We start from the raw sequence: 24,760 nt of genomic DNA on the forward strand, positions 1-24,760 counted from the left end.
CTGCCAAAGGCTGGCCATTAGCATGAAATTTAGCCTTGCATTGGTGTGCATAATGACCTGCACTTAGGCATCTAGCACACAAGAAGGAGGCACCCATCCCCGTTGGTTTGGGTGTTCCCTGCTTTTTCTTGCCCTTATTTTTGTTCGTCTTCTGTTGTCCGCCCCCTAAGGGTACCTGGTCTGGCCATGGAACAACTGCCAGAGCGGATACCCTGTGGTCTACAGCAGCTGTCTTGGCACATGCATCAACCATGTCCGCCACCAAAGGGTCACTTGGAAGAGCATCTATGATCTTCCAGCACTCATTGTTCGAGTTAAATGGAGCTAACTGCTTGCATAAAATTTACCTGAAGGCATCATCCTCAACCTGTTTCTCCAGGGCAGCTGCAAGCTTCTCGGCAAATGGCAAAAAAAGGCTCACCTGCCTCTTGAACTATCGTTATAAATTGTGGCCTGGGGGAGGCCGTCTCAATAGTCTTCAACAATGCATTAAATCCTACCCTTTCACACAGCTCAAGAACAGCAGAGTCCCAGGTAGCCTGAAAATCAAGATTCTAAAAGGTCTGCTCTCCGAGGAGAGTATCCACCCCCATGCCATATGTAGGGTCACCCTGAGGCAGAAGCCTGTTGCTTGCTGCAACCTTTGCAGCAGCCTGCATCCAGTACTTCAAAAAAACCTCATATTGCATAGGCTGGAACAGTGCCTGAGCAATATGTCTAATATCAAATGGAGCAAGCAGGTCCAAGTTTATCACTTTGAGAGCCCACATGACTTGCACAGAGCCAAGGCCATGTTTTGCAGCCTGGTCTCTCAAATCCTGGATCACCTGCCAAGCAATCACAACACACCTGTCAGCGTGTCCTGAATTTGGGACAGGCTTATACACAGGAAGAGCTTGCACCTGGCCCTGAGGCAGAACATGGTCCTCCTGAACCACCCGTGCTCCTCCTTCAGATGCTGGACAAGCTGTATGACCGACACCTGTGGCCCCTCCCCCCAAGGCAAGTTTGGTGTCATCACCTGTACACTGTGGCCTTCCCGTCCTGTCTAACAGATCCCCATTCCCAGCTTCTGAAGCTCGCGTCTTAACTGCGTCCCAAGAGCTGTGGGGATTCTGGGGGTGTACGGTCACCCGACAGGGAGGCGAAGTCCAGAGGTTACTTGCGGACAATGGTTCCACCTGTCGGTGCCGGCAGTCTACCACCAGGGCATGCTCCCACCAGGAGACTAGCTGTTGGCAGTCATTGCTGTCCGTGTCCCCATCTAGGGATGGGGAGGACGGCCAGTGGGTAGCAGGGGGTGGTGGGTTGGCTAAAGGGTTTGGACTTAAGAGGCCGACCACGGGCTGCGAGACCGAAGGGCTAGTTACAAGTCCAGATGCAGCGGGGCTGGCTGCTGGCTGTGTCGGTGCTGGGGTCCAGCCGCGGATGGCGTGGCTGGAGGCGGGGCAGTGGGCAGTGCCACTGTGGCCGGTGGCACTATCGCCACCCCCACAGGCTGCACTGGCAGAGGTGTAAAAGACATTAAGTCAACCAAGCCAGCTGCCGTGCTGGGAGGAGGAGGAGGCAGTTGCTCCACAACCAAAGGCAGGGGAACGAAAGGAGACACAGCCCTCGCGGTGTGATTTACTGTTTGGAGAGACGGTACTGCAGTGGCAGTCACAGTTGCTGTCGTCTGCGCAGGTGCCATGGAAAAGGAGGGGGAAACCAGCCGGGAGTGTGACGTCAGCTGGAGCAAACTCCAGCAGGCATCGACGATGGATATGGCCGGAACAGCTGCGCAGGCTCCATGGTTAAGGAAGCTGATGGAGCGACCAGTGTTGTCGTGGCGACCGTCAATGCTGGAGCCAACTCCACCCTCACCCACTTTGCGGGGGGGGATCTTGAGCCTGGAACTGCACCTCCTGCCGGCCGTGAGAGAGTCGGTCCCTGGTGTGCAGGTGGGGGAAGGGCGGGGCTGACCACCGCAGCAACCTGCCAGCCGCTCTTTGCAGGAAAGCGGGGAACCAACCCACAGGCGACGGAGGGGCTGAAAGCGGCGCAGGTGGAGAAGTGCCGTCTCCCAGTCGTGGCCGAGATGTGGCTATCACTCTCAGCGGCAGTGATGTTGCAGAAAGACAAGATGGTGACCTCCCAAAGATGTAGGGACCAGGACTTGTTGGTGGAACACAATCTCCAGATGAGAGATGGGTTCTGCAGTGAGTCCCCACGCCTCCCACCAGTCTGTGCAGAGCCAGAGAGAAGCTTGCAGCTGGAGAGAAGGTGGCAGCCACCCAGTCTGACGACCTTCCCCCCGGGGTGCTGGTACCATCCCCGCCCTCCGAACTCCCCCTCTCCGATGCACTATCCAGGGCTGGGATGGCACAGAACAGGAGTTTCCACACAGCCATAAGTCAAGGCATGGTGAAGTGCCCTCCAGAAAACTTCTCCGCAAGCCTGTGGCCCAATGCCTCCCACAGGATCAGACTAAAAGCAGAGTCCAGATCCACAGGGAAATCATAAGACTTGGCCCATGCTAATAAATCGCAAAGCGAATCATCCGACACAGACAGTCCCCTAAAGGAAATCAGGTCCCTCCACATGGAAAAAAACATCTCTTCTTCTTTAAAAGCATTGTTTCCCATTGCGGAAACACTGGCACCCCACCCCGGCAAAGCACAGACTGTCCACTGTGCTGGGGATTCGTCCCTGCCCGCTGGTCTAAGCTACCAGGGCAAAACCGCGGACCTAGTCCCTTTCAGAAGGATGTGGGGAAAGGTCGTTACCTTCTCTGGGGAAGCAGAGGGTGGCCGGATGCAGGCAGGCTGCACAGGCGCTTCGGGATCCCGGCGGAGGTCCGGCAGGGGTCCCAGCGGAGGTCCCAGGTGTCTCCATCCGTCCCGTGATCCATGAGGGGCCAATCGGTACAATACACGTTGTCGGTCACCAGATGTCGATATCGAGTAAGAAAGCGGCACAGACTCCAAGCAGGCTGATTTGCACAACAGCAGATTTAATGTGAAAAACTCTTCTCTTTTTATATACAGTTCTGATACATTCAATGTGATTGGCTAATTAATAAAAACACTTTTCTCACAAACAGTCCTTGAGAAGAACAGAAAAACAGAGTAGGAAAACACCACTTGCAGGTTGTTTATACTAACAAGTTATCATCATTTCTCTACAACTCCCTAAAAAGTCTCATAAGTCTGCTGTGAGAAAACTAATCTCGTTTTCTCACTCTCTGACCAGGCTGTCACATCCACACAAAACCTATTAGTAATGCACAACATCTAAATATGTGACAGTGAATAAGAAATCCCTATAAGTGTACTGTTCAAAGAGTAAATAAATAGGTTATGGTATTCTCCACCCTTTACACAGCTACACTATTGTGTTTTGTCAAGGGATACTTCTTACCTTTTAACTAAAAGGGGGGGTGCTTGAGATCCCTATCATTGTGGAGGGTGGCTCACAGTTCATTCTAACTACAGGTTCTCCTGACAGACCCTGTCTCCCTAATTAGTTAAAAGGAGAGAGAAAGAAAGAAAAGAGAGAAAAAAGAAAGAAGAAGCTTTGCCTTCTTCTTGGAAAATAAAAGCAAATCATTAGCTTATACTCTCGGAACATCAGTGGAAGCAGCTGCTGAGCTGCTCACGTGGTGCTCTCGTGTTCACGCGGTTCCATGCTGTTGAACATTCCAGGGGAGTCTCCACAGCCTGATGCCCTGGGTTAGCCCTGCCGGGCTCGACTGCCCCTGGCATCCCTGACTCGCTGCAGGCAGTTCCATAAAGGTGAGCCAACAATGCCGGGGTCACCCCCACAAGAGGCACCTACTGCTTGTCGTGCCAGACGCGATTGCACCCTGCATCCTAAGCCACCACTCCCTCCCCATCGAGCTGGCACTGCGCCTTCGTGCGTCCCTGCTCTGTGTCTGCTCTGCCCCACAGTGGTGTGTTGCAGAGAAGCCCCTGTACAGCCAGGAGTTATGAACTCTCAGTGGTCTTCACGCAGAACATGTCCCATGACACCCTCGCCATGCTAGTGATCACTGTGGTCTGCAAGGTCCTCACACAACCGAGCCTGTCCCCAACCCTCAGCAGCACCGCACACATAGCGCATCCAAATCTCTTGGTCCACGAGAGCATGGCCCCCACTGCTGGCAGCCCACACCGGCAGACTAGAGGGCGGTCCCTGGCTTTCAGTGAAAGTCGTTCCAGTCGCAGACGGCAGCCCTCTCGCTGCCCATGGCCCTCCGTCGCCTCCGGGTGCCATCACCCATGTGGGGTCTCGATCTCACTGCTCCACAGGGGAGCCATGGCGGACCCTGCGGCTCGGCCTGGGGACACCCGCACCCTGGCAGGTCTCCAATCACCAGCAGCGCCTCATGTAATCTCAGCACCACGGCCCCACCGGCCTTCCCCCATCCTCACGGGGTCGGCATGTACTGGAAACCTGCAGTGCTGAGCTCAGCTGCGAACACCGGTCCAGGCAAATGGCCCCTGGACTCCTCCCTGCCAGCGGGTCAGGAGAACCACCACAGTAGCCCCGCAAAACCCCGCTTGCCCTCTCCTGCAGTCCCAACCTGGGGAACCCCGCGCACTTGGCTTGTCCCGAGTGGTGGCCCTGCTGGTGCCGGCCACCACTTAGTCACCGCGGGCAGGTGTGTGTTTTGGCTGATAAGCTCTGGAAGTTATTGCGCTGAAGCTCACTGCACTCAATGCACCGCTGCTCCATGTGAGGTAGCCATGTGGTCCTTCCCCTCCCCGCTACCCATGGGCTGGGAAAGTTACCTCAACTACCTGTCCCAAGATGAGCACCATTTCTACTGAATGGTGACTTTTGCTATCACTTTAACATTGTGGGTCTCAACTTGGCAACCTCCAAGTGCTCTTGAGCTCTTACAAATCTTTCAATCTTATGCATCCCGCTAAGCTGGGGGTCCCTGCTTTCATCTTTTATGCATCCCGCCTGCTGCATTTCTGCCCTTCTTCCATGCCTGTCTAGCAGGCAACAGGGCCCCCTCCTTCTTCTCTTACGTGTCCCACCCTTGCTTCCAACCGTCCATTATCCTGAAGCTTCAAATGATCAGGACGGAACTGTATATTACTAATGCGTCACTCACGTCCATATACCAGAATTACAGAACTATATTCTGGCCAAAATAATTATGAGAATCTTTTACCCTAAGCACACTCCCAAAACTACCTCACTCACACTTCAGGCACGCACACACTTATACTCACAATCTTCTAGATCCTTCTCTTTCTTCTTTTTCGGTATATAGTCCTTTGCTGTCTCTGATGGTCCCAAGAGAAGTCAGCAGGGGCACCATTACTCCGAAATCTCCTGGGCCACGTGAGAAGAGGCTTTATATCCCGGATGAGGCCCCATTCTGTGAGAAACAACCACTCACTTTAAACATTTTAAATGGTTTATTAAACCTTAACAAAAATACAACAAAAGGACTACATAAGGAAAAATTTCAGGGCTGGGAACTGCCCTTGTAGCTCCCTACCACATGGCTGGCTCCTCTTCAAGATGGACGCTCAGTCTTTTATACTCCTGGGGGTTGCATCAGCCAACCCTGGCCCCTCCCAAAGTCTGTCAGTCAACTCTTCTTTGCCGTTTATTGATGAAGTTGATGGAGACTGCTTCCTTGTAACTTGATTAGAGGGTCAGGTGTTGTCATGCTGCACCCCCTAGCAACAAGCTTTTCTGTTACCAACTGCCCCATGCAAGGGGCACATGTGCATGCCTTCTTTCTACCTGTCCTAGACAACCCAGGCTGTCTGATGGCAGCAATACGGGGGGGAGGGGGGTGTGTGGAGGGATTATTGGTGAGAACAGAGGACATCTAAACTACAATAACATAATTATACATCAATAAAGCTTCTTTTAATATTCATACAATATTCATCCCTTAATTGTGAGATCAAATAATCTCCTTATCTATCTGTAACAGTTTCAATTTTCTCTCTTGCATTAAAGTTAGCTTGTACTGATGATGGTAATGATTCTTTTTCCAAATGTTAATCTACCGTCATTAACTCAGGCTAGATTCCATTACATCTGTTTAAGGTTGTAAAACAAGTGGTTTTGTACATATTTTTATGTGTTCAGACTCCTCTGGTAGATGATTGGGATCACTTTCTGCCATTTGCCTCTGGGGGTGTTAAATCAGAAATCTCATGAAAAGGGGAATTTTTTTCAAACCAGTATGGTTTAAATTTGAGATATCTTCTTGATGGGCTTTCCTCACATCCATATATGTCATCATTTGTAGCAAACGGTCTGTTTTGTATGGAATAACCTTGTAGCTTATATTTTAATAGGTCCTGTGTCGCCGCAGGCCCCCAGCTGGGTAATAATTAGCATTGACTCCATGATTGCAGAAGGTTGATCAATTGCTTTATTATAGCATACTATATGATACTATACTACACTATACTATACTTATTAAGAAGCTTGTAACCCTTACAGACAGTCCAATACAGCTTTGATCTAATTGGTCAATCTATCCAAACACCATCCAGTGTCCAATTAAGAAATCACCCTTTGGTAAACAAATCTCCATAATGCATTCCACATGTGCACAACAACAGGTGCAGCAAGTGGAGATAAGACTTGTTTCTCATTTTTTTCTCTGATCTTCTCACAGCCTTCTCCAGGAAAATGTCTGGGAAAGTTTGTGCCTGCTCTCTGTGGCCAGAGAGCTACTGCCACAGTCCTGTGCATCTTACTATTCACAGTTGGACTAAGTATTTGTTCTTTGTTTGCCTTATAATTAAACTTTTATCAGCACACTGTCTTGTTTAGTGTAGTTAATTCATGCTATAAGCTAGATCTCCTATCATATTTGGGATGATCTGGAGATTTGTTTTCTCTATCCCATTTGATGCCTGTTTCCATAGTTTTCTCCATTTTGCAGTGTACTGGTCTTCCTTTGGAATGTCATCTCCAGGCTACTAATCAAAAGTGTTACCTTCACTTTTGTACTCTTCTGGCAGATCTTGTTAGGAACATGTATAGGAAAATGGCCATCTGAAGCAGAGCTGCTTGAAGCAACTCTGAAAAACAAAACATTCAGCTCTACCAAAGAGGCTTGCATGCATGCCACTCTCACCTCATTCACTGGGAACAGACATCACTCTGCATCTTCAGAAATTAGAGTCCATTATCACATATCATAGAATCAATAAGTTTAGCTTTCCAGAATAGTGTCAAAAAGGCTTGTTTATTCCACTTATAGATTAAACTGCGCTTTGCTGCCTTTCATTTCTATCACTCTACTCATCCACATGTTGTAGGTTCAATGGGGTGGGACCGTTTTGTAACAGCTAGAGAATGTGAAACAGTGAGTCCTTTTTTTACTGGGTTTTTGTGTATAATTACAATATAAATAAAATGTCAATGCTTTAAACTTCAAAACTGCATCTCTCCAAGTACATAATAAATTTTATGCACCTAATAAGTTCTATTAATTATGTAGGGGAGTGTTTAAAAAATATGCACATGCAGAATTAGTACTTATTAATTATGTTGTATTGGTGTATAACACTAGGATAAAAGAAGATGCATACTGAATGTCTTTATTAATAGATTTTTTACATGTATGGCTCCCCCCTCCCCTCCTCTCATTAATTTTTTGTGTCTTGAAAGGGACCTCTTTTTATCTTGCCATAAAGCATTTCACTATCGGATAGAAATGTTACTCTTCCATATCTAGATGAGCTTTGTGCTTTTCATTTGCAGTGGTTGGTTCTGCACACACACGGCCTACTCAGCTTCCTGAACAGTCTTCCTCCTCACAACAGAATGGTAGATTTTCAGATATATCTCCAGTTCAAGCTGCAAAAAAGGAATTCGGACCCTCTTGTATGTAAACCATGTATCAAGGATTCATTCTGGGCAGGCATTACATGTACATTTTTTTCAATTATGTTGTTGTCCATAAATGACAAATGTTCTCTATATGCAGTTGCCTGTAGGCTTCCTCAAGAAGCTTTTTCAGAGTTCTGTGGCTAAAGAAATATGTTCACTTTTGTCATAGCTGTTCTTTCTGCCAAATTTATTTTTCATTTATCTCTTTTTAACTATGACAGTGGGGTTTTTTTCATTTACCTGGGCTTTCTTTTAATTCACACCAAGAGATCACATGTATCCAAATATCATCACATGCAAATATTTTTTGAGGGTCGTTGCTATATTTTTGGTTCTGTAATGATTGTCCCATTGGTATGGCTTTTTTGCATTCATTTATTATATGCATTTTAGAAATTATGTTGCTGTAATTATTTTGTCCCAATACTGATATGCTTGGAAAGATACTTGATATAAATGAATGCATTTTAATTATTCATAAATAATATAATTGAAATATTATGGTATAAATATTAAATTCATGCAACATTAAAAATATTTTTCAATTATATTTTCTTTAAGCACGTAGAAAGTCCAATTGTGTAAAAGAGGTTGAAAAACTGCAAGAGAAACGTGAAAAAAGAAGATTACAGCAGCAGGAACTTAGAGAAAAAAGAGCTCAGGTTAGTATTTTTAGCTCAGATGGAAAATGTATATCCGGAAAAGAAGTTGCTTGCAAAATTATGTGCTTTTTTCAGTCTTCAACAATTTTTATGAACTATAATGATCTTGAATTTAAATGCTTTCATCCTGTATGTGGTTTCAATAAGTATTTTGGTACATGGTTGCATTGCTTTGATAACTATTTATTTAGTCGGTTTTCCCCCTCTTTTCTTTCGTACAGAAATAATTGCTTACAATTTCTTAGCATTCTGTGTTTTATTTAAAAATGAGGTCCTGATGACAGCTATTGCTTAAGGAAAATATATTAATGAAAATAATCAAATATTTGGCATTTAGATAGGACTGTTATTCTACAGGAGACATTAATAGAATCATAGAATGGTTAAGGTTAGAAAAGGCCTTTAAGATCACCAAGTCTAACCATCAACCTAGCACCACTGTGTTCACCACTAAACCATGCCCCCAAGTGCCACATCCACATGTTTTTTGAACACTTCCAGGGATGGTGATTCTAACACTTCCCTGGGCAGCCTGTCCCAGTGCTTGACAACCCTTTCTGTGAAACAAATGTTTTGAGGCCATTTCCTCATGTCTTGTCACTTGTTACTTGGGAGAAGAGGCCAATGCCCACCTCACCACAACCTCCTTTCAGGGAGTTGTAGAGAGCAATAAAGTCCCTTGAGCCTTCTTTTCTCCACACTGAGCTCCCCCCCCAGCTCCCTCATCTGCTCCTTATCAGGCTTTTGCTCTAGACCCTTCCCCATCTCTGTTGCCCTTCTCTGGACACACTCCAGCACCTCAATGTCTTTCTTGTTGTGAGTGACCCGAAACTGAACACAGGATTCCAAGTGCAGTCTCACCAGTGCCAAGTACAGGGGGGATGGTCACTGCCCTGATCCTCTTGGCCACACTATTGCTGAGACAAGCCAGGATGCCATTGGCCTTCTTGGCCACCTGGGCACATGCTGGCTCATGTTCAGTTGCTGTTGACCAACACCCCCAGGTCCTTTTCACAGAATGGGTAAGGTTGGAAGGGATCACAATGGGGTCTTCTGGTTCAACCTCCCTGCTCAAGCAGGGTTATCCCAGAGCACATTACACAGGATTGCATTCAGGTGGTTCTTGAATATTTCCAGTGAGGGAGACTCCACAACCGCTCTGGGCAATCTGTTCCTGTGCACGGTCACCTGCACAGTAAAGAAGTTCTTCCTCATGTTCAGATGGAACTTCCTGGGCATCAGTTTCTGCCCATTGTGTCTTGTCCTATTGTTTGGCACCACCAAGAAGAGCCTGACTCCAGCCTCTTGGCACCCACCCTTTAGATATTTATATACATTGATGAGGTCCCCTCTCAGTCATCTCTTTTTGAGGCTGAACAGGCCCAACTCTCTCAGCCTTTCATCGTAAAAGAGATTATCCAGACCTGTGATCAACTTAGTAGTTCTCTGCTGGACTCCCTTCAGGATCTACATGTCCCTCTTGTACTTAGGAGCCCAGAACTGGACACAGCGCTCCAGATGTGACCTCATTAGGACTGATGGCAGCAAGCTCAGTGCTGTGGCTGGTACACCTAAAGGACTGGATGTCATCCAGAGGGACCTGGACAAGCTCAAGAAGTGGGCACATGGGAATCTCATGAGATTTAACAAGACCAAGTGCAAGGTGCTGCATCTGGGTTGGGGCAATCCCCAGTATCAATCCAGGCTTGGGGATGAACTGATTGAGAGCAGCCCTGATGAGAAGGACTTGGGGGGTGCTGGTGGATGAGAGGTTAGACATGAGCTTACGTGTGCTGGCAGCCCAGAAAGCCAACCATGTCCTGGGCTGCATCAGAAGCATGGCCAGCAGTTTGAGGGAGGTGATTCTGCCCCTCTGCACTGGTGAGACCCCACCTTGAGTACTGCATCCAACTCTGGGGTCCCCAAGACAGGAAGGACATTGACCTGTTGGAGCAAGTCCAGAGGAAGTCACCAAGTTGATTAAGAGAATGGAGCACCTCTGCTATGAGGAAAGACTGAGAGAATTTGGTTTTTTTAGCTTGGAGAGAAGTCTCTGGAATGACCTAATTGTGGCCTTCCAGTACCTGAAGGGCACGTACAAGAAAGATGGAGAGGGACTTTTTACAAGAGCATGGAGTGGCAGGACAAGGGACAATGGATTCAAACTGAGAGTAGGTTTAGACTAGATATTAGGAAGAAATTCTTGACTGTGAGGGTGGTGAGGCACTGGAACAGATTGCCCAGAAGACTTGTGGATGCCCCATCTCTCAAAGTGTTCAAGGCCAGGCTGGATGGAGCTCTGATCAACCTGGTCTAGTCAAATGTGTCTCTATCTTTGGCAGGGGGGTTGGAACTAGATGATCTTTAAGGTTCCTTTCGACCCATGCCATTTTATGATTCTATGAGTAGAGAGGCAGGATCACCTCCCTTGACCTGATGGAAATGTTCTTCCCAATGCACCTCAGGATACCATTGGCCTTCTTGGCCACAAGGGCACACTGCTGGCTCATGGACAGTTTGTTGTCCACCAGGACCCACAGGTCCTTCTCCATAGAGCTGCTTTCCAGTAGGTCAACCGCAGCCTGTGCTGATGCCCGGGGTTATTCCTCCCCAGGTGCAGGACCCTTCATTTGCCCTTGTTGAATTTCAGATGGTTCCTGTCTGCCCATCTCTCCAACCTGTCAAGGTCCTTCTGAAGGGCTGCACAGCACTGTAGGGTATCGGCCACTCCTCCCAGCTTTGTGGCATCATTGAACTTGCTGAAGAGGCAAACAATACTTGGCCCAGTATTGAACCTTGGGGGACACCACCAATGATAGGCCTCCAACTGAACCCTGTGGCACTGATCGTGACCCTCTGGGATCTACTGTTCAGCCAGTTCTCAACCTACTTCACTGTCCCCTCATTCATTTCTCGCTTCCTGAGTTTGCCTATGAGGATGTTGTGAGAGACAGTGTTGAAAGCCTTGCTGAAGTCCAGGTGGACAAAATCCATTGCTCTCTCATCATCCATCATGGTAGTTATTTCATCTTAGAAGGCTATCAGGCTGGTCAAACATGACTTCCCTTTAGTGAATCCTTGCTGACTGCTTCTTATCACTTTCTTGTTCTCCATGTGGATAGAGATGGCCTCCAGAATGAGGCACTCCATCACCTTTCCAGGGATTGATGTGAGGCTGACTAGTCAGTAATTCCCTGGGACCTCCTTCTTGCCCTTTTTGAAGACCAGGGTGACATTTGCTTTCTTCCAGTCCCTCAGGCACCTCTCCTGATCTCCACAACCTTTTAAAGATGATCATGAGTGGCCTCCCTATGATGTCCGCCAGTGCTTTCAGCACTTCTCGATGCATCCCCTCAGGGCCCACAGACTTTTGGATGTCCAGTTTGCTTAGGTGTTCTCTGACCCAATCCTCCTTGACCAAGGGAATGTCTTCCTCCCACCATTCCTTTACCCTGCTCTCCTGGGTCAGAGATCCCTGAGGGCTGGTCTTATTAGTGAAGACTGATGCAAAAAAGGCATTCAGTACCTCTGTCTTCTCTGTGTCCTCTGTTACCAGGGTCCTCTGTCCATTTAGGAATAGGCCCACATTATCCTTTGTTTTCCTTTTGTTATTAATGTATTTGAAAAAGCCCTTTTTGTTATACTAGACATCTTTGGCCAGACTTAATTCCAGATGGGCCTTGGCCTTCTTCATCTCATTTCCACTTACTCGGACAACCTCTCTATATTCATTCCAAGTGGCCTGACCCTGCTTCTACCTCCTATGTGCTTCCTCCTTTTGCATGAGTAACAACAGGAGTTCTTAATTCATCCAGGCAAGTCTTTTGCCCCCTGTACCTGATTTCTTGCTCATCATCAGGATGCATTGTTCTTGAGCCTGGAGGAAGCAATACTTTAATATCAACCAAAACTCTTGGACCCACCCCTCTTCCCTGCAGGGTCTGTTCCCATGGGATTTGTCCAAGAAGATCCATGAAGAGGCTAAAATTAGCTCTCCTGAACTGCAGGGTTGTAATCTTACATGCTGCCCTGCTTCCTCCTTGCCCAATACTGAACTCCACAATCTCATGGTCACTAGAGCAAAGGCTGCCCCCAACCTTCACATCTCCAACAAGGCCTTCCCTGTTTGTTAGCATAACATTTCCACTAGGCAGCTTTCCAGCCACTCTTCCCCAAGCCTAACCCCCTGCTGCATGGGGTTAATTACAGCATTATGATAAATTGTTCTTTATGATCTTTGATGTTTTATAGATCTCTTTTAGACTCATGTTTGAACAGTGAAACTGAGTTTTTTTTCTTTTTCCTTTATACATGTCTATGCATTTATAAATTAGCTTTGCATAATGCAAACAGTTTGCTCGTAAGATGTTATAAACTTATGTGAAAGAAATGAAGTTGTTAGTTTAATTGAGTTTATATGGCCAGGCTTTGGTAGCAGGGGGACTACAGGGATGGCTTCTCAGAGAAGCTGTTAGAAGCTTCCTTCATGTCTGGCAGAGCCAACCCCTGGCGGCTCCAAGACAGATGGGCCACTAGCCAAGGCTGGGCCAATTAGAAGTGGTGGCAAAGCCTCTGTGATAACAGATTTAAGAAGAAGAAGAAAAAAAAAAGTATTGTGCAGTTGCAATTGGCAGCCAGAAAAGACCAGGGTGAGAACATGTGAGAGGAACAACTCTGCAGACACCAAGGTCAGTAGAGAAGGAGGGAGAGGAGCTGCTCTGGGCACTGGAGCTGAGATTCCTCTGCAGCCTGTGGTGAAGGCCATGGTGAAGGAGGCTGTGCCCTTGCAGCCCATGGAGGTCCATGGGGATGAAGACATCCACTTGCAGCCCATGGAGGAGATCCATGCTAGAGGAGGTGGATGCCTAGGAAGAGACTGTGAGCCTGTGGGAAGCCTGTGTTGGAGCAGGCTCCTGGTAGGACTTGTGAGCCCGTGGGGGACCCACATTGTAGCAGCCTGTCCCTGAAGGACTGCAACCAGTGGGTGACCCATGCTACAGCAAATTGGGGAGGACTGTTGCCAATGGGATGGACTCACATTGCAGCAGTTAACAGAGAACCATTGCCCATGAGGTGGACTCATGTTGGAGAAGTTAATGGAAAACTGTCTCACATGGGAGGAAGCTCACGATGAAGCAGAGGAAGGACTCCTCTCCTTGAGCAGACACAGAAACAACATATGATTAACTGACCATAACCTCCATTCCCTGTCTCCCTGTGCCACTGGGGGAAGGAGGTTGATCTAGGAAGGAGGGAGGGGTGGGGGCAAGGTGTTTTTAAGGTCCTAGTTTTCTTATTATTATTCTGCTCTGATTTTGCTAGTAATAAATTCAATTAATAAATTCAATTAATATCTCTAATTCAAGCCTGTTTTGCCCATGACAGTATTTGATGAGTGATCTCTCCCAGTCCTTATCTCAACCCATGAACCCTTTGTTATATTTTCTTTTCCCTCTCCCTCTCCAGCTGTGAAGAGGAATGATAGAGCGGTTTTGGTGGATGCCTGGGCATCCAGCCAGAGTCAACCCACTACGTCAATCTTTTGAGAAAATCAATTAATATTAAATGGCTTTCTGTCATAGAAGTGTAAAAGCTTTAGCAAAACTAGCAGCGTAGTCTTTTTGGCAGCCTGTATGTGTATGTGTTAGTCTCTCCTAAGAGATACTCTTGTGGTGGGCTGACTCTTGCCGGATGCCAGGTGCCCACCAAAGCTGCTCTATCACTCCCCTCCTCAGCTGGACAGGGGAGGGAAAATATAAGGAAAGGCTCATGGGTTGAGATAAGGGTAGGGAGAAATCACTCACTGATTACCATCATGGGCAAAACAGACTCGAGTTGGGGATATTAATTGAATTTATTACCAGTGTGGTAGGTTGACCGGAAATGAGATTTCTGAGATGCTGTGGTCACTACCACCAAACCACCAATGGATGCTCAGATTTTAAGATTGGCACTTGGTTTGACTACTGAAAATTAGATCCGCCTCTGAGAAAACAGAGGGGTTAAAAACCAGAGCTGCTCACCTGGGAGCTCTCTTGAGTTCCCTTGGTGAAAGAGGTCAGAGCTCTCCCCTGCCCAGCTGTCTGCTGCTGGGTGGGGGAGGGGAAAGCCACACAGCCTGGGGGAGGTAGGCCTGACCCTGAGGAGCCCAAGGGTGGAGGAATGGAAGGAATGGAGGAGCACAAGAGGTATTCTACCCGCCCCCCCCCCCCCCCCCCCCTTCCCCCGGGAGACGGAGAGAGAAAAGGCAGCCTGTGCTTGTTACCTTGAAATTCCATAAACATGTGCCTGCAGCAGGGCCGCTCGGCTTCGGAGAAGGACTGGGGGGGGAACTGCCACAAGGTGTCCAGCCGAGTGTAAGGGCTTTTAACCCTTTTGTGGATAATGAAAACTTAGCAGAGCATTAACCTTCCCCTGGAGAAGATATGAATTTAGAGGATGAAGAAGGAACTGAGTAAAGGAGAGGAAGGTCTGAGCAAGAGAGAGAGAAAGAAGAACCCCAGGGGTGGAAAGGGTGATGGAGTAGCATTGTTGCTGGATGCTTTTTGTATAGCTATGGACTGTTTCTGTGCCATGCGGAGACTGTATTCGAGGGGGAGCCCGGGCCTCAGAACCAGGAGGAGTGCAGTGTGGATACTCCTCGGCCCCAGGGGGTGCTAAAAATATGGGGGGGACAGATGTCCCGAAAGGAGAGACTGTGCCTTTTGGAGTGGGACGATGCATCCTTAAAAGACAACCCTCGAGACAGCTTGGTTCCAAGTTCGGTGGTGAGAGCACTGAACATAGAAAGGAAGAAGATACCATGGCTACAAGAAGGACTCCTCCCTTTTTGGATGAACTGAGAATTGGGTATTCTAAAGGGTGGTGCCAGACTAAGAGTTAGTGATTTTGGAAGATGTATGGTATTGGGAATTTGGTGGGGGGAGGAGGAGAATGCTTTTGTAAGGTTTTCATTTTTCCTTCTGTGTTTTTTCTTTCGCTTGTAGTCTAGTTAATAAACTTTTTCTTTCTTTTTAAGCAAGAGCCTGCGGTTCTTATTCCTGGTCACATCACATCTCACAGCAGACACCAGGGAGAGTGTATTCTCACGGAGGCACTGGCATTGTGCCAGGGTCAAATCATGACATAGAGTAGGATAATGAGAAACAAAACAAATCCTATGAACCCCTTCCTCTCTACCCTCCCTCATTCCCAGTCTCAACTTTATTTTCAATTCTCTACCTCCTTCCCCCAATTACACAGGGAGACAGGAATTGGAGGTTATGGTCAGTTCATCACATGTTGTTTCTGCTTCCTTCTCAGGGACAGGACTCCTTCCCCTTCTCCAGCATGGCATCCCTCCTATGGGAGACAGTCCTCCTCAAACTTCTCCAACTTAAGTCCTTCTCACAGGCTACAGTCCTTCACAAACTGCTCCAATGTGGGTCCCTTTCCACAGGGTGCAATCCTTAAAGGACAGGCTGCTCCAGCAGGCATCCCCCACAGGGTCACAAGTCCTGTCAAGTAAACCTGTTGCAGCATGGGCTTCTCTCTCCACAGGGCCACAGGTCCTGCCAGGAGCCAACTCCAACGTGGGCTTCAGATGGTGTCACAGCCTCCTTTGGGCATCCACCTGCTCCATAGTGGGTCTTCATGGACTCGTGGGTCGACCTCTGCTCCCTGTGGACCTCCATGGGCTGCAGGGGCATGGATGTCTTACCATGGTCTTTGCCACAGGCTGCAGGGGAATCTCAACTCTGGCACCTGGAGCACCTCCTCCCCCTTCTTCTCCCCTGACCTTGGTGTCTGCAGAGTTGTTCCTCTCACATATTCTCACTCCACTCTTCTCTGTCCCCAAGTACTTCCACGGAATAATTTTTTCCCTTTTAAAAATATTTTATTACAGAGGCATTACCACCATCACTGATGGGTTCAGCCATTGCTGGTGGCAAGTCCATCTTGGACCTGGCTGTCATTGGCTCCATTGGACATAGGGGAAGCTTGCAGCTTCTCACAGAAGCAACCTCTGTAGCCCTACCTCTACCTGAAACCTGGCCATGCAAACCCAATACAACTACCAATCTGCTAGTGACACAAGAAATACCACCACCAATTCAGGCAATTTATTTCATGGTTTAATGATTTTTCTAAGTTTACCTAAAATCACTTATTTTGAATTCTTGTTCTCTAATTTACATTCACTTAAACAAGTGCAAAGTATTACTATGGCCTAATGTGTGAGGAGCAAATAATTTGTTCCATATGTTAAAATTCTTTGATGTGGTGCTACAGCTTAAATTTTCTTTTTATCACTTCTGTGACAGCCCTTTTCATCCATCATTTGCATATTCTGTTGTTTTTGTGAAATGCATCAAAAATTAGCCATGCACTGGCATCTGGTGGGCAAGACCTTTAAACAGAGATTGAAGAATATTAGGCAAATACCTTTTCCATAATAAGCAATACCCCTTTCTGAATGTTAGAAGGAAATGTTTCAGCAGGAATACATTTATTATTGACTTACTGTAAGTATTTTTAGTTCACTGTAGTCAGCGTGAACAACTTACAGGTACAGTCAGCTTCTGATTACCAGGGCACAGTTTTGTCTGAAGTGTGGATCAGCTGTGTTACAGGTGTAGAGACATGAGCTGGCTACATTTCAGCTTATTAACCCTAATGCAGTACTTTCGGAAAGTGCCCATCATCAGATATGATCCAGAAGGGGTTTTAGCTCATCTGTAGGAAACCATGCAAAGTTTAATAAGGTCTGAGCACCAGAGCTGGCTATGCATGGCATCAGCAGCATGTTCTGAAATGGGGTAAAAACTGATAGTTGCGGGGAGAACTGACAGAAAGAACATTTGAGTGATTCTGCAGTGAACCAGCACAGCCCACAGTAGGCTCAGTAGCTCAGGCTTTGCAAGGTTTAGAGGGGCTCTGTGCATGGCCTCTTATATGTCCATTCACTCAGATACTCATGGTTCCAGGTTTAGGGACAGGAGACCTTGTGTGCCTGAATATAGCCTTCTGTGTATCATTTGGATTGATTCTGCTTTTTTTTTGGGGGGGGGGTCTAGGAGTATTAGAACAGTTTCCAATGCATCCAAGTAACTGTAGGAGCTAACTCAGGACCAGCAAGTAGGATCAACCTCCTTTAACCAACTTGGATGCAGCAGGGTTGTGTTTACAGTGGCTAGGGCACCTGCACTGTACTCTGCAGTCTGTTTTGTACCTGTATAATAGAGTGTATCCATTTGTCTGTTGGACTAATTCATCTCAGATTAAGAAGCATTGACTGTATATGTTATCTGTTGTGCAAGATGTTTAACTGTGTTTCTTTATGTGAAGATTCTGGCAAAAAGCAGTAGTCATTTCTTTGTTGAGTAGAATTTTAATGACTCCTCTGTTCAAAAGTATTTTCTAATACATGCCAACCAAAAATATGAAATAGAAAGTATATAATTGTTGTGTTTTATGACCAGTAAATTAGCTACATCAGAATAGAAAAAGGCATTAAACTTGCAGTTGAGACATTTATGGTGTTTTGGATAAAAATTAACATTTTAGTTAATGTGTATTTTTTTTACAAATAAATTTAGAATTTATTGAAATTTGGTAATTTCAGGGGAAAAGTATATTAGAAATTCTGTTGCTTATTTCCCTAGGATGTTGATGATACAAATCCAAATTATGAAATTATGTGTATGATAAGAGGTTTCAGGGGAAGTTTGGATTATAGACCACTGACAACTGCAGATCCTGTAAGTACCCAAGTGATGTGGAAATTTTTTATCCTTCTGAATTTTGCTCTTTGTCTCCAATTTATTTCCGATGTATGTACCTGGCCTTGAACACTTCCACAGAGGGAGCATCCACAAGTTCTTTGGGAAATCTGTGTCTCACCACCCTCACAGTAAATAATTTCTTCCTAACATCTAATATAAATCTCTCCTATTTTAGTTTAAAACCATTTCCCCTCACCACTATACTCCCTGCTAAAGAGTTCCTCCCCATCTTTCCTGTGGGCCCCCTTTATCTCAGGGTCTTTTGGGTCACTGTGACCCCGAGAATGTTTAAAGTCTCTTTTCCCAGCCCGAGCGCTTGAAGAATGAGTCAGAGCTCTTCAGTTCTCGGTCTCAAGGTTGTTTATTGCATCTTATCGATAAAAAATTTTCTCCTGCCCTGCCGAGATCCATCCAGCAGGACAGTTCCAGGCACACTGCCTGCCCCTGGGGTGGTGTTATGTCTTTATACTAAAAACAGCATATACAATGTTTACAATTACTTTCCAATACTTATCACCTATGTTAGACAGTGGGCTTCTACTCTAAACTAATCTGTAAGGGCCAACATCACAGCAGAAGATGGAGGCCAAGAAGAAGAAGGAGAAAGGCTGGACATGCCCAGTTCCCTCCATCTTGCTTCCTGAACCCCCATACCAAAAACCCCAAAATCTACTTTTTCACCCCGTGATAACTTCACTATTATTCTACCTAAACTGTTGTGGCTTGCTGATCTTCATATAAGGTTGGTAATTTGCTCCACGGGTCATAATCAAAACCACAGATGTTTTGGGCTCCGTGCCAGGGCTTCTGAGCCCCCTGGCAGGGGTCTTGGCCGTCCTGGACAGCCAGAGGGTTGTTCTGGGTTCCCACACCTTTAGGTACTAGAAGGCTGCTATAAGGTTTCCCCAGAGCCATCTTTTCTCCAGGCTGAACACCCTCAGCTCTCCCAGCCTGTCTCCATAGCAGAGGTGCTCCAGCCCTCGATCATCTTCATGGCTTCCTCTGGACTCACTCCAACAGGTCCACGTCCTTATGCTGGAAGCCCCAGAGCTGGATGCAGTACTCCAGGTGGGGTCTGACAAGAGCAGAGTAGAAAAGGAGAATGACCTCTTGACCTGCTGGTCACACTGCTTTTGATACAGTCTAGAATGTGATTCACTTTCTGGGCTGTGAGCACACATTGCCAGCTCATATTCAGTTTCTCACCCACCAATACCTCCAAGTCCTTCTTGGCAGGCCTGCTCTCAATCTACTCATTGCCCGGCCAGTATCCATGTTTGGGATTGCCTTAACTCAGGTTCAGGACCTTGCATTTGGCCTTGTTGGACTTCATGAATTTCACATGGGCCCAACTCTGGAGCCTGTCCAGGTCCCTATGGATGGTATTCCTTCCCTCCAGCATGTCAACCACACCACACAGCTTGGTGTTGTCAGCAAAATTGCTGAGGGTGCACTCAATCCTACTGTCCATCTCACTAACAAAGATGTTAAACAGCGCTGGTCCCAATACCAACCCCCGAGGAACACCAGTCATCACTGGTCTCCACTTGGACATTGAGCCATTGACTGTAACTCTTTGAGTGCAACTGTCCAGCCAATTCCTTATCCACCAAGTGGTCCATCTGTCAAATCCATGTCTCTCCAGTTTAGAGACTATCATGTTGTACAGGAGAGTGTCAAATGCTTTACACTAGTCCAGGTAGATGACAACAGTCGCTCTTGTCTCATCCACCAATGTTGTAACCCTATAATAGAGGCCACCAAGTTTGTCAGGCACAGGGTCCAGCAGAAGGCCACAAAGATGATGAGGGAACTGGAGCATCTCTCTTATGGGGAGAGACTGTGGGAGCTGGGCCTGTTTAGTCTAGAGAAGACTGAGTGGGGATCTGTCTTGGTTTAGGACAAAATTTGGGAGGAAACCTCCAAATGGGGTCCCTCTAGAAAAGCAAATTCAAGCAGCCCCTCCCCCTACTGGTTCGGGAAAAGATTTCCTCAGAGAAATGTAGAAAAAACTGTTTATTTAACAAGCAAAGTATTCACAAGCATAAAAAATTAATAGTATTAAACAGTAGAACCTCTTGTTCTGAAGAGATGGAAAATTCAGAAAGTACTTGTCGTGGAGTGTAGCTCGGCTCTCTTAGTCTCTTATCAGTCTCTTCAGTGCTGGAAAATGCCATGGCCCAGGCCTAGGCCCTGGTGGGCAACAGGTGTGAGCTCCCGGTGCTCTTCTGGGTTTTCAGTCTAGAGCAGGTTTGAACAGTTCCAAGAAAAAGAAAAAAACACAGTCTGGGGAACTTCTCTGCCTCAGCTAGCTAAAAACTAACTAAAAAGCAATGGAGAGCTCTCTCCTGCTGTCCGTTCATGCTGCAGACAACACAGTCCAGGAGAAGGAATGTGGAGGAGTGAATGCAGTTTCTGAAAACAAACTGCCTGCTTCTGCCTCTCCTTCGGTCTCAGAACCAGTCTTAAAGGTGAAAAACTTAATATCCAGCATAAACAGAACAGATGATTGGGGATTGTAAAGTCACCCCAGGACAGGATCTCATTAATGCATATAAATATCTCAAAGGCAGGTGCCAAGAGGATGGTGGTAGACTCTTTTCAGTGATGCCCAGTGACAGAATGAGGAGCAATGGCCATAAACTAAAATGCAAAAGATTCACCTCATCATAAAGAACTTATTTTTTACAGTGAGGGTGGCAAGACACTGGAACAGGCTGCCCAGGGAGGGCATGGAGTCTCCTTCTCTGGAGACATTCAGAACCCATTTGGACATGTTCCTGTGTAACTTGCTCTGGGTGACCCTGCCTTAGCAGGGCACTGAGGTGACATTGATTGGTCTGTAGTTCCCTGGTCTTCCTTATTTCCCTTTTTGAACATTGGGGTTATGTTTCCCCTTTTCCAGTCATGGGAACTTCACCAGACTGCCATGATTTCTCAAATATAATGGATAGTGGCTTAGCCACTTGTCTTGGTTTGAAAGACAGGTGTTTGCCAAAGAAGGCAGGAACCTCCCTTGGAATGGAAAATATGACCCCCTTCCCTCTGAATTATTATAACTTTGAACTTAAGGGGCTTTCAGGCAAACATATGGGAAAAGGAATAACAGTTCTTTACTAGTATGTATATGTACAACAAGGCAACAAACAGCAACAATAGCAGCAACAACAAACAAAATCAGAAACCCAGTAACAGCCTTCTCTTGGCTGTCAAGCACTTTCCCCTTTGGTGTAGTTACGATCACAGCCGGCAGGGGTGCTGGTGACTCCTGGCTGGGCAGGTAAGGTGCGATGATTCTCCCATGGCTGCAGGGGCAGCTGTGGCATGAGCTCAGTTGCCTCTCTCTCACCCTGTAATGGCAGGCGCAGCCAGCAGAAGAGATAGAAAAGGGCTTCCTTTGCAAACTCTTGGGGGGAAGGAGGCGGGAGGGGGCAGTCAGTCCCAGTGCCCCTCCAGATAGCAAAATAAGCTGTAGCAGGAACCTTGGAAGCAGAAAGCTGGAACAGCAGGGATGAGCAGACCCTGGAGTGACAAGCAAAATGTAACAAAAACTCCGCAGCTGTAGCAGAAGTCGTGAGGTGTCCCAGCAGACACAGGGTGCTGGTTACAGTGTAGTGAAGAACCTGGAGCAGTGACAAAAACCGGTGGGGCTGGACAGTTGCAGCCAGGCTCCTGAACACAGCTAGGAGAGGCTCCTGCAGAGAGGGAGGGGCTCGGGATCCCAAGTTTTCCCCTGAGGCACCCGAATAGATGGTGACGGTCCTTTCCAGATAGATTGGGTGTTAATAAGCTCCCAGTGCAACGACTGCTCTTATGAGCAAAGGTTCACCCACAATAAGGAAGAAAAAGCAGTACAGGGCTGGGCTTCGTGGTGGCAGTGGATTCTCACTGTGAAAAATGAGGTTCACTCTCCTGTAAAAATGTAAAAGTTTAATAAAGGACAACAGAAGACAAAGACAATAAAGCAAAGATTTATGGCTGTGTGCTTGGCATTCCACTGAGAACACACCTGCTATTTCGGAGAGGCTTTAAATACCTTTCCTATTGCATCAGCCTATTGCATATTCATAAACAATTATGCATATCTAAAATTTCCCCTTAACTAGTTTACATGTTCCAAGAACTGTTTAGCATGGCTCCTCCTTAGGTCCGCCTTTTTAGACCATGTGTATTTCTTGGCTGTGGTTTTGGTCTGTTCTTGTTATCACCTCCAGTTTGGGCTTTGGTCCATATTTTCTACAGACGGTGGGTGCTGATAATTTGCATCTCAGTAGCAGGGGTCTCCATCACATGTTCATTGAATGTTGTCCCAACCAAGCAGGCATTTTAACACAAGCATACTATATCAGCTATTTCACTACCATGTCTAAGTTTAATTAACAACAGAAATAAAAAAAAAAACCCAACTATGTCTTTATAGCAAAGTTTCTGTAATATTTTACATATAGTATCCATTAATATTTGCAAAAAGCAATATTATAATGTGTATATATAACATCCCGGTGGTATACAACAGCTCGACTGTCTTCCTCCTATGCCAAGAGCAAGAGGAGCTCTCATGAAAACTTGTGCCCCGAGCCCTGGTCTGAGCCCCATCTTTTATTCACAAAGGTGTTCCATATACATTACATTGCTCAACCTTTTTATGCATATTCAACCCCTGGCCCCACCTGTCCTCACCTCGCATGGTAATTTGATCCACACCCTTCTGGGCATGCGTTGTTCATGGTGGTGGTCTCTGAGGCTGAAGGCCATGGTCTTCCTCATGGTTGAACTTTTGAACTTTTCTTCTTTGCATGTGCACTTTGGTCTCTTGGTGCTTATCTGAGTACATCTGTCGATTTTGATCAGCTTGCAGACAGAGTAGCCCCTTTATCTGGGTTTCTCATAATCCTTGGTCTTCTCCCGGTATTGTCCTTTATTGCAAAAAGCTTCAGAAATTTGCATTTTCCAATGCCCTTTGTACTATGGCAGAGGTTTCTTAAGTAAAAGGTTAAAATTCAACACACAATTCAACAAGCTAAAATTTAAATGCTTAATTCATATTGCTAACTTCAGCGAACCCCCAAAACTTTAATATCAAGCCCTTGCACTCTATGAAAAAAATGTCTTTTTAATATCTCCCAGCTCACATTTGCTCCTTTACTTCTGAGAACAGTTTCCCAAGGGATCACATACACCAGCACTGAAAGTTTGCCTTTCTGAGGTTTAGGGTCCTGATTCTGCTTTTTACCTCTTATGTACCCCTCAAGACTGAGAATTCTACCTGGGCATGATCAAAGATATTGTGACAATTTCTGTCAATAGCATATCTACCCTGTTACACCTGGATTTAGCTTGCTATATTCCAAGACATAGCAGGTACTCTGCAGGATCAGATCACTGTTTTATTAATGTATGGTTCTCCCTTTTGGATTCTAGGTTACTGTGCAGATACAAGGGGCTTTTACACATTCAGATGACTCACTATCTTGTAAATTTATATTTGTTTAAATATTATTGTAGTTCAAGAATAGAAGTAAAATACTATATAACGAATTGGGGTATATTTAACTGAAAGATTGTTTCCTTTGTAGATTGATGAGCACAGGATATGTGTTTGTGTACGAAAACGACCACTCAATAAAAAAGGTATGTACATTTAAGATTTTGTGGATTTTTTTCTCTGAAAAGCTGCTTCTGATAGAGTAATATTATTTATATTAAAGAGATCTAAAAATACCAATCAAAGGCAAAACTCTGTTATACTGGACATTATGTGTGAGGTACTCAGAAAATTTATACACTTATCATAATCTGAATAAAGATGGGGAAAAAAGTAGTTAAACTGTCACCATTTTATGGAGTGTAATTTTTTCCCAAAGTCATCTAGGATGCATTTCATTGATCTGGGAATTAATTCTACAGTAATTTCTTCAGTATTTTTATGTTGTGTTTGTATCACCATTCTTTTAAAGTATCTTGAAGTGATCTTCTGATCAGTGAGCTACTCAATGAAAACTTTCCTACACTTTTTTGTTATAGATGAATATTTGTACTTTCAAGTCTTGAATCTGACATGAAGGGTACAATTCAGGTGCCTGAATGTTGGTGTCTTCTGACATTTAAGGTGTTCAAGGGTGTCCAAGATATCCTTGCAGGGCTAGCAGGTTATAGACAAACTGGAGACATGTACCTCCTGGAATTGCTGCTCAGGGCTGGGCAGGATACCTTAGGGCATATGAAATGGCACTAAACAATTATTTTTAGGTACTGGAAGCACTCCTTAGTGACTTCTCTTCATGTATGATTTGCTTGACAATTTTTATTTCTTACTGCCTGGTGATCAAACTGGAGTCTATATCCCCCACCAAAAAAAACATTTAGTTTTCAACTCCAGTCAAATCCCAATCTTTCTATTAAGTTCTTTACTTTTATGAGAAATTAAGAACTGCAAATGCATCTGGATCAAAGCCTGGATGAATCCAACAC

At 45.9% G+C, this 24,760-nt stretch overlaps 1 protein-coding gene across 1 annotated transcript in view; it reads left to right on the forward strand.

Moving 5' to 3' along the window:
* The window catches only part of LOC128943622 (kinesin-like protein KIF2A), a 236,267-nt gene that overhangs the window by 105,173 nt on the left and 106,334 nt on the right, over positions 1-24,760 (forward strand). Inside the window, 4 exon segments of the mRNA XM_054286517.1 lie at positions 7,735-7,857; positions 8,425-8,525; positions 18,170-18,265; positions 23,866-23,920. Coding sequence (XP_054142492.1) covers positions 7,735-7,857; positions 8,425-8,525; positions 18,170-18,265; positions 23,866-23,920 — 375 coding nt within the window.

The sequence above is a fragment of the Melozone crissalis genome, unplaced genomic scaffold (genome assembly GCF_028551555.1).
Source record: "Melozone crissalis strain CALT ecotype California unplaced genomic scaffold, PUWL_Pcris_2 ptg000049l_1, whole genome shotgun sequence".
NCBI lineage: Eukaryota > Metazoa > Chordata > Aves > Passeriformes > Passerellidae > Melozone > Melozone crissalis.